Here is a 9,547-nt window from a genome sequence, read left to right as displayed (position 1 = left end):
ATTAAGCAGCGCTCTGTAGCTATTTTATACATAAACAAGTAAAGTTTTTTGTAATCTTTTACCTAAGCAGTTGAAAAAAGATAAATTTCGGTGTAAGTAGTGTTCTTTTACCTCGGACTGTGATATATCGTTCATGATTTGATGATTAAAGGCGACAAGGAGGTTGGCCGCGCACTCACTACATCTTATAAACGGCGATCCGGTTAAGACCTGATATAACCGACAGACGTCAAAATGTAAAAATATGTTGTCAGGTCTTATTTATAGGACTACTGGAGTCCTTGCTTTGATCTTACCCAGATATGCGATTACACTTTTTTTTGAAACTGGAAGTTTATCTCCAAGCACAAAGATGACTTTATTTACTTGTAAAATCGGGCCGGTGTTGACATCTTCAATGTGTTATGGTATATGGCGTTTTACTAAATAAACAAATATACAACGATGAGACGAAATGAATTGAAACTTTTAACTTCCTTTAAAACAAATAAACATTATCAACACATAAATGTACAGTATACATAAACCATTATCATAATAATAATAATAAATTCAGCAAGATTTTAAGCTTCACACAAAACATGATCAACACATTGTTTTATTTACTCATGTCTGCTTGACAAATGTTATTTGATAACAAATAGATGAGCTATTGATTTAATCTAAAAATTAACATATCAACAAATGTAGTTACATAAACCATTTTCATAATTAATAAATAAATTCAGCAAGATTTAAGCTTCACAAAAAGATCAACACATTGTTTATTTACTCATGTCTGCTTGACAAATGTGTATTTGATCGTAGTGCTTTGTTATATCTTTAAGCAAATGCAAAATGGATGACAGATTCTTGTTTGGGGCTATTCTATACCTCTAATACAAGTGAAACAGTCACTGTACAGAAAGGGTATCAAAATTAATACTGCGCACATATTTGGACATTCTACATTATGTTACTGTATCGCGATATCAGATGTGATATCCATACTTTAAGCAAACAGTGGACGCGTAATAACAGTCGATAAGTTCCGTCCAATCACGTATTCCGACCGCATCAGAAAATAATGTCTCCAAGAACAACCGGACAATGCCGAAATCGCATACGGGAGATGTCACTACCGTAACGGCCGCAGTACCTCACCTATTATTTTGAAATACAGTATTTAGCATAGATGTTAATGTTGACAGTTAAATGCCATTTAAGCTTTACCAAGATTTTCTTTGTAAAAAAGAGCAATCAAGTATATTAATTTAGCAAAATACGAAGCAAGCTCTAAGCGGACATTTTTGTTATTCCGAAGGCTTGAGTAGAGGCCCACTATTCCCTATGAACCTGTTTAAATGAAAAGCTTTCAACAACATATCTTAGTTAAAAGAAGCATAATTGTGCAGAATGTAAGCTAGAGTTAAGAAACATTTTCTGTAATGTTACTAGGAAGACTTGAATGGAATTCGAAAGGAATTCGGTTCCATAGTTTCTCAGAACATGCTTACACACAAAAAACAACTTTCGTAACATTAAGAAAATTAAAGGGATATTATTTTGGATAAACATGTATGCAAGCCATCGTTATGAAACTTGTCCTGTTAAGTTATCTCATTATGCCAATCGTACTATGATTTCATTAATACGTTTGGGAACTAAACTTTAATTTCACTTTTGCATCAATCATCGAAATATATTATAATCAAAATAAAGAAATTTAATACTCATTAATTCTACCTTCAACAGCTGAAATTCACGAATTAATATCCCCGATTGTTTTAGCAGTAAGTACGAAAATAACGTGCCCATGAATGTAAATGATTGTTCAGTTTGGAAACATTCGTCCTAGCAGTTTCTCAGAAACTTTGCTTGTTTAACATATTAGACTTAACAAAATAATTTTGTTTTACCGGCAAAAAAGTGCCTCCTTCCTGTTGTAGGCTTTAAATGTCAGATTAGTTGTTTAGAAAATGTTACAAATTTTGTATGAACATGTATGTTGCACATGAAAACTGCAAAAAACTTTCGAACTAAGTTATTTTGCGTTTAATCAAAGCGGAATGTTTTCCCCCAGTTACTACTTTTTGTCAGCAGCGACGGTAAACTCAAATAGTCCAACTATGGTGCAAAACTTATTTTCTTTGACAAACTCTGTTAACGAAAATTGGTTCCGTTTCTTGTTGTCTTGGATTAGATGAGGTTTGCCATTCTGTTCCAAGGAGGACTGAAACACGATCAACTTGTAATGGTGTACACCTGATCCTTTCGGTGGTGTCGGACCGGCATAACCTGAAAGCAAAATATTTTTAAGTAGGGCCGCTTTTGTGTCAATTTTAAGTCACTGTTATTTCCAGTTTCACCGAAAACAACCATTTGCACGTTGTGAAGAATTGCGCTTTACTGGAGATTATCTTTCACAGATGTTTTAAATCTGTGTCTCGCTCCGTTTAGGTGTAAAAAATGTTTGTTTCCGGTATCATGCTAAAAAAATTAGGGTAGGTAGGTAGATACTTTTTTTTTGAGGGGGGGCCTTTTTTTTTATTAAGTGGGACTTTTCAGAAATTATTTTTGTGTAAAAAATGAATACAAATAAAGGGGTTTAGAGCATCAGTAAGTTGATTTCTAACATCAATGACCATGTTTAAAGCAAAAAGTGCAGCTTTGCAACTTTTTATTAAAAATTTGAAAGTTGAAAAAAAGATTCTCAAAGACCATAAAACATTTAGGGTCGGGCCAAAAATTTAGGGTAGGTCGGGATACCGGAACCAAACATTTTTTACGCCTTAGGAATATTAATTTTATAAAGTATTAACCATCATTATAATCCGTTCTATAGCCAATTACCGTATTAATGTAAAACAACACCTTTTCAATCAATCTGGTTAAAATCATCTCCTATTAACGCTACGCAAAGGATCTCTGAAGACGACCTTTCCACTAGGCAACAGATCCTTGCTTTCAACGTGTTGATAGTGAAGGTAGAAGTTTTAAAGCAAGAGCTGTCACAGGAGTCAGCGCGCTCGACTATTTCGATGCTGGATAGACACATCTGAAACTGGAGCTGTCACTGGAGTGTTTAATGACTCCAATGGTGGTTGAATATTGCACAATACCTCGAGTCTGTGTTAAAAATATTAAGCAATAAGAGAGGTACAGATAAAGTGTATCAAAACACTATATAAGTATAATTTTAAGCAAAAAATGGGCATAATTCATGAACTATTGGTGCAAGAGTTCTGCACCTTGTGTCATATGATGTGGGTGATGGCGTGGAACAACTACTTCAAGTTTGAAGTTTGCATTTCGTAATAACTGAGATATAGTGAAAATGCATCAAAATTAACCTTAAATTCTAATTAAAAGGGGGCATAATTCATGAAAAATTGGTGCAAGAGTTATGCATCTTGACTTTAAGTTTGTATCAAATCCATTTAGTAATAACTGAGATATAGTGAAAGTATATCAAAACTTTAACCTGAAATTCTAAGTAAACGGGGGATAATTCATTAAATATTGGTATCAAGAGTTATGGGCCTTGTGTCATACTATGTAGGAGATGATGTGGAACAACAATTTTCAGTTTGAATAAAATCCATTCAGGAATAACTGAGATAGAGTGAAAGTGCATCAAAACTTTAACCTAAAATTCTAAGTGAAAATTGGGAAGGTGGGGGGGAGTAATTCATGAAATATTGGTGTGAGTGTTATGGCCCTTGTGCCATATGAAGTAGGTGATGATGAGGAATAACTTATTCAAGTTTAAAGCAAATCCATGAGATAAGGAGAAAAAAGAGAAAGTGCAAGAAAACACTAACCGAGGTGGCGTCGCGGAAAGACGCCGATGCCGACGCCGGGGTGAGTAGGATAGCTCTCCACATACTTCGTATAGCCGAGCTAAAAATGAAAAATGATCTTCAGGCATACTTGTAAGTAACAGCTATTTGTATAATGTAATATAAGGTGCTTCCAGAAAGAATGCCAGGGCCAATATCATCATATGTAAACATATTTTCTTTTGTTAAAGCTACATCTACAATGCCCAACTGTTCATACAAAAAAAATACAACAACAGTACGCCTCAACATAAAGTTCTAAAAGGAAAAAGGCAGACTTCGAGCGTCAAAAGAGAAAACAGACTTACTCATTAGCGTGACGGGTGAATTTATGCCATTCTTAAGTCCAGTACCCTGTAATAGAGGTGACAATTTAACAATTTAATACACCAGGTAAAATATCAAAAAAGATGTTAAATGAAATCTACATGTATCCATAAAAAGAGCCAAAACCGCTTTCTTATTCACACACCCTGGCAAACGAAACTGTCAATTTTTGATTGATTTGGACAAGTACGAAGATCAATAACAGCAAAATAAATTATGGCCACTTGCCCCTGAAAATTATATATCAATATATGTTACAGAAAAGTCATGAATACTACTTAAAAAGTTTTCAGATATTTTCATAATTTCTGATTAAACTAAAACTGTAATATTTTGTTATTAAAACGGCCTGTCAAAATAATAAAGATTATATAATGCGCAACATCTCTCGCGTCCTCTTGCATGACTAAAACAGTATAATGAATAATCCTAACATACATGTAATAGCAAAAAAGATAGTCAGGGGCCAGTTTAATTTTGCTAATGTTCTTCAACACAACTGACACTGAAAGACTTGTATAGCACATATTCTGGTATACCATCGACCAATTACGCAAAAAGGAAACCACTTTCATTTAGAAAGTCTCTTTGGGTTTATATATTGCAACAGCTGGTTCTCGGCTTGCAAATGCATTTACAACTTGTCGCAAAGAAAGCAAGACAAAAGAAGACTCCATGGGATTCGAACGCTTCTGTCTTTTTCGTTGCTCTTAATCAAAACAGAAGTCCTATCAGAATACAGACCATAGAGATGGGTAGAATAACGTCTTATCTCGCATGTCAATAAAGATTTAGTTAACGATAAAATGTTCCTTACGGTGACCACCCAATGAAGATAAAACTTTAGATTTTCCAGAGAATGACCAGGTGCATCTGGGTCAACCATCACGACCGTATACTGCGCTTTCTGTAATGAGAAATGATACAGAGGATGTATAACAAACAAACTTCATTTTAAGTTCATGATTTTCGGCGTATTTTTTTTTTCACGATTTTTGCCTGTGTCCATTTTGTAGTTTTTGCCGGTGACAATTTTCGCTGTTAGGGAATAGAATTTTGTCCCAATTTGTTAAAATTCTTACAAAAGATTCAGGATATCTAACATAAATTAGTTCGACATTATCAATGTAAACATTTAAATATCCCTACTTTCCTACGTTAAACATTTTATGGTGATTTGATAAGTACCTCTAACAGTCTACGCCCTCGTACACAACAAACTTAGTCGTCATTGATCAAGTAATTCATGGCTGTAATTTAGTAGTATCTGTCCTAAGTCTCATGAGTGTGCCACAGTATGTAGGGAAAATGCAAGGTTTTCATCTCTGGTTGCTGATGCACTCAATGAGTAATGTTCAGTGAACATTGCGTTTATCCAAAACGGACGTATTATAAGAGAGATATTCAATTTGACGGAACAGCAAACTTTATCTATTAATGTATTCATGTTATTGTATTGTGACAGCTACTCAGACGATAATACAGGTTTTAACAGATGTCATGCAAAATGCCGATATCGATCCGGACACCAGATGGCTAAATGGTTGATATGAATGTACCTGTCACGTACGCATTATCGTGTGTGTGTATATTTAAAAATGTTTATTTAATAACGATGAAGAAAATCTTGATAAATACATAAAACGGAAAAACATTTAACGTGTTAAAGCATCGTAGAAAATTCACCAGACACGCACGATTCTCGCTAAATACGGACGTGCGAACGGAAATAATACCGTTAATTCTATATCTTCCAAAAAATTGAAGGGAAAACAAAAAGAGAATACGTTAATTAATGAAGTTAATAAATATTTAAAATAATTCGGACGTGCTTTCTGGCCATAGAATCCCGCGGCTGTTAAGAAACTTGGCACACAATTTTTGCCTGAAGGCAACAGCACAACCGTTTATTGGCCGTTTTTATTATTACTGACGTTGACGTCAGAACGAGCGGACGTTCATACAGATATCTAGTACCAGTACCATCTTAGCAGCGTCAACTTGTTACTTGAAATTGTTAAATTTTATAGCCAGGTATGTAACAAGAAATATACCAAACCTCATCGGCGTGTTTCAGCTTTATAGTAGGTGTCGTTCCAGTCTTTTCTACAGTTGTTGAATCGCCGCATTTCAATTTTTCTACTCCATAACTCACGTCCATCAACACGTCTTTCCTACTGTCACATATTTTCGAGAGTGCCTCTTGCAACTTATTCGCTGTTAGGGGACATCTTTTTCCTTCTGATTTTCCGTCTTCTGATCTCGTTGAACGTGATAAAACGTTGTTTCGAGTTACCGTTATTGCCGTCAGTACTACTGCTACTGACAAAACCGCGGACAGTCCTATTGCTATAATTGTGTACAACCTGGATGTTGTTGACATCTTAAATAATCCTTTTTAAACTTCTATTTGAAGAGTATTTTATACATCTACCCAATCAGCAAGCTACTGTACACGTGTCAATCACACTGAAATACACGTATCAATAAAAAAATTAAAACGTAATTTTGTTAATCCGTGACTTGATCAGCATTCAGTACAAACATACTGTGTATTTCACCCATGCTGTACATCTAAAATATGAACAGTCTTTTTATTCTAATCAATATAAACGTCCTGTCGGTTGTAAATATAAAAGAAAATTCGTGTTTTAAAAACTGTTTTGCTGTACATTATATATATATCATATTCAATACGTCACACTTTAAAAGCTCTTAAATATCCGGCGTATGTATGAAAATATGCATGATTACACAATCATATAGTTACACATCACATAATAACAAACACGACTGAACAAATTACATCATTATGCAGCTTACTGGCTTGCATCATGCATTGATATAATAACCAATACCAAATAAATCTCCATAGCAAGTTTACCGACTTGAATTTCATTAACATGACAATAACCAATGCGGCTAAACCACTTTCATATTTAGTTTACTGAAAGAGTTTAACCCTTACCCTGATAAATTTCTATATTGTACGTGTCCACCTTTCAGTGTGGACAATACCATTAACTGTTAAATTGGGTACTTACCAGAAAAGATACTGACTGAATGGAGAACAGTGCAGGTTTTGGTCAGACTGCACGGATGTGCAGACTGATTCATGATCTACACTGGTCGAAAAAGGCAGTCAATCGAGCCGAGCAGGAAAAAGAGTAAATATATTTTATATCGTTTTCAGCAGTTTATCAAGGCAACTGTCTAAGCTCTAGGCTCCTTCCAACATTATGATATTTTATCATTTTCATGTAGCCTACACATTTATGAATTGAAAATAAAACCTGGCGAAAACCGAATTACAAATTAAGACTTAAGATTAAACTTCCTTACTTTCATGAAAGTTGCCCCTTACCTGTATTAAATACGCAGTATATATTAAACCTCGCCATCCCCACCTCCTGCAAAATCAGCAGCAGCAGCAACAACAACAACAAAAGGTCTATGTCTTTAGTTAGCTTATTATAAATGAAAAAAACGTTCAGTTCGCCGTATGTTGCGATTGTTACACCTCCTCATATTAAAGCTAAAATCTACATAATTTAGATATTAATATTGATAGATATTCTTACGCAATATCGTTTTATACAAATTTGCTGTGGATAAATTTACCCCACTAGATGTTGTTGATAAAACATAGATCGAAACATGAACACCGGATGCAATATTTTCACGGACGTAGTGTAACACACTGTATTCGTGAGTAAAGGATATTTTAATCTTATATTAAGTAGAACAAACATTTTTGTAAATAGAATTTTACTTATTTAATACTACATATTACCAGTGAAAAATATGATAGCTAGTTTTCACTGTGAACATTTTGATCAGATAAACATGTATTTAGATTAAACAACGACTGTCACATAACCTAAAACTGGGCGCACCACTTTATCTTATTTTAAGATACTTCTCTTTATAAATATATGACATGGTTAACTTCTCTTTATGCCGGTTTGATCATTTTTATTCAAAAGCAAGCCAGGGAATGAATAACGACTCTTCCTCTTTTATTTATACTCAGTTTCAAAAGAAAGTGTGCACTTTTTAAGTTTAAATATTTCAAAAAATTCCCCGACGTTTTTGTTTCATTTTTTCATACACTAACTCTCAGGTATAACTCAAAATCTAAAATGCACACCAATTTGTTTAGAACTGATTTAAATTTCGGTACCAAACATTATAAGTTTTCATGAAAATAACCGAGAAAAAATAACAGAAAACTATGTGCACACTTTCTTTTGGAACTGAGTGTAGAAAAATATGCACTTATAATTATGCATTGTTCTTATTACAATGACAAAGTGAATAATCTCGAGACGAAAACATCTATAATTTTGTTGTATTTTCACATGATTAAGTATCACATGGAATGTGTAGTCATGTCTTTGCCCGCTGATTTCCTGGTATACATGTATGCTGAGATGTGATGCATGTTGCTAAGTGGTCGGAGTTACCACAGATAGACCCTGCAAACGCCAATGTTTGTCGCAGATAGACTCTGCAAACGCCAATGTTTGTCACAGATAGACCCTGCAAACGCCAATGTTTGTCGCAGATAGACCCTGCAAACGCCAATGTTTTTCACAGATAGACCCTGCAAACGCCAATGTTTGTCGCAGATAGACCCTGCAAACGCCAATGTTTTTCACAGATAGACCCTGCAAACGCCAATGTTTTTCACAGATAGACCCTGCAAACGCCAATGTTTCTCACAGATAGACCCTGCAAACGCCAATGTTTTTCACAGACAGACCCTGCAAACGCCAATGTTTTTCACAGATAGACCCTGCAAACGCCAATGTTTGTCGCAAATAGACCCTGCAAACGCCAATGGTTGTCGCAGATAGACCCTGCAAACGCCAATGTTTTTCACAGATAGACCCTGCAAACGCCAATGGTTGTCGCAGATAGACCCTTCAAACGCCAATGTTTGTCGCAGATAGACCCTGCAAACGCCGATGTTTGTCGCAGATAGACCCTGCAAACGCCAATGTTTTTCACAGATAGACCCTGCAAACGCCAAAGTTTTTCACAGATAGACCCTGCAAACGTCAATATTTTTCACAGATAGACCCTGCAAACGCCAATCTTTGTCACAGATAGACCCTTCAAACGCCAATGTTTGTCACAGATAGACCCCGCAAACGCCAATGGTTGTCATAGATAGACCCTGCAAACGCCAATGTTTGTCGCAGATAGCCCCTGCCAACGCCAATGTTTTTCACAGATAGACCCTGCAAACGCCAATGTTTTTCACAGATAGACCCTGCAAACGCCAATATTTTTCACAGATAGACCCTGCAAACGCCAATCTTTGTCACAGATAGACCCTGCAAACGCCAATGTTTGTCGCAGATAGACCCTGCAAACGCCAATCTTTGTCACAG

The 9,547-nt window shown here is 35.4% G+C and overlaps 1 protein-coding gene across 1 annotated transcript in view; it reads right to left on the bottom strand.

Moving 5' to 3' along the window:
- Positions 1-756: 756 nt before the first annotated feature.
- The window catches only part of LOC123538377 (protein D1-like), a 44,508-nt gene continuing 35,717 nt past the window's right edge, over positions 757-9,547 (bottom strand). The window contains exons 2-5 of the mRNA XM_053529449.1: positions 6,208-6,617; positions 4,966-5,055; positions 4,130-4,175; positions 757-2,277 (exon numbers count right to left, since the gene is read on the bottom strand). Of these exons, the coding sequence (XP_053385424.1) occupies positions 2,066-2,277; positions 4,130-4,175; positions 4,966-5,055; positions 6,208-6,531 (672 nt within the window). The 5' untranslated portion in view covers positions 6,532-6,617 and the 3' untranslated portion in view covers positions 757-2,065. The remainder of the gene's footprint in view (positions 2,278-4,129; positions 4,176-4,965; positions 5,056-6,207; positions 6,618-9,547) is intronic.

This window comes from Mercenaria mercenaria, chromosome 18 (genome assembly GCF_021730395.1).
Source record: "Mercenaria mercenaria strain notata chromosome 18, MADL_Memer_1, whole genome shotgun sequence".
Taxonomy (NCBI): domain Eukaryota; kingdom Metazoa; phylum Mollusca; class Bivalvia; order Venerida; family Veneridae; genus Mercenaria; species Mercenaria mercenaria.
This window is presented reverse-complemented; position numbering and strand designations above follow the sequence as displayed.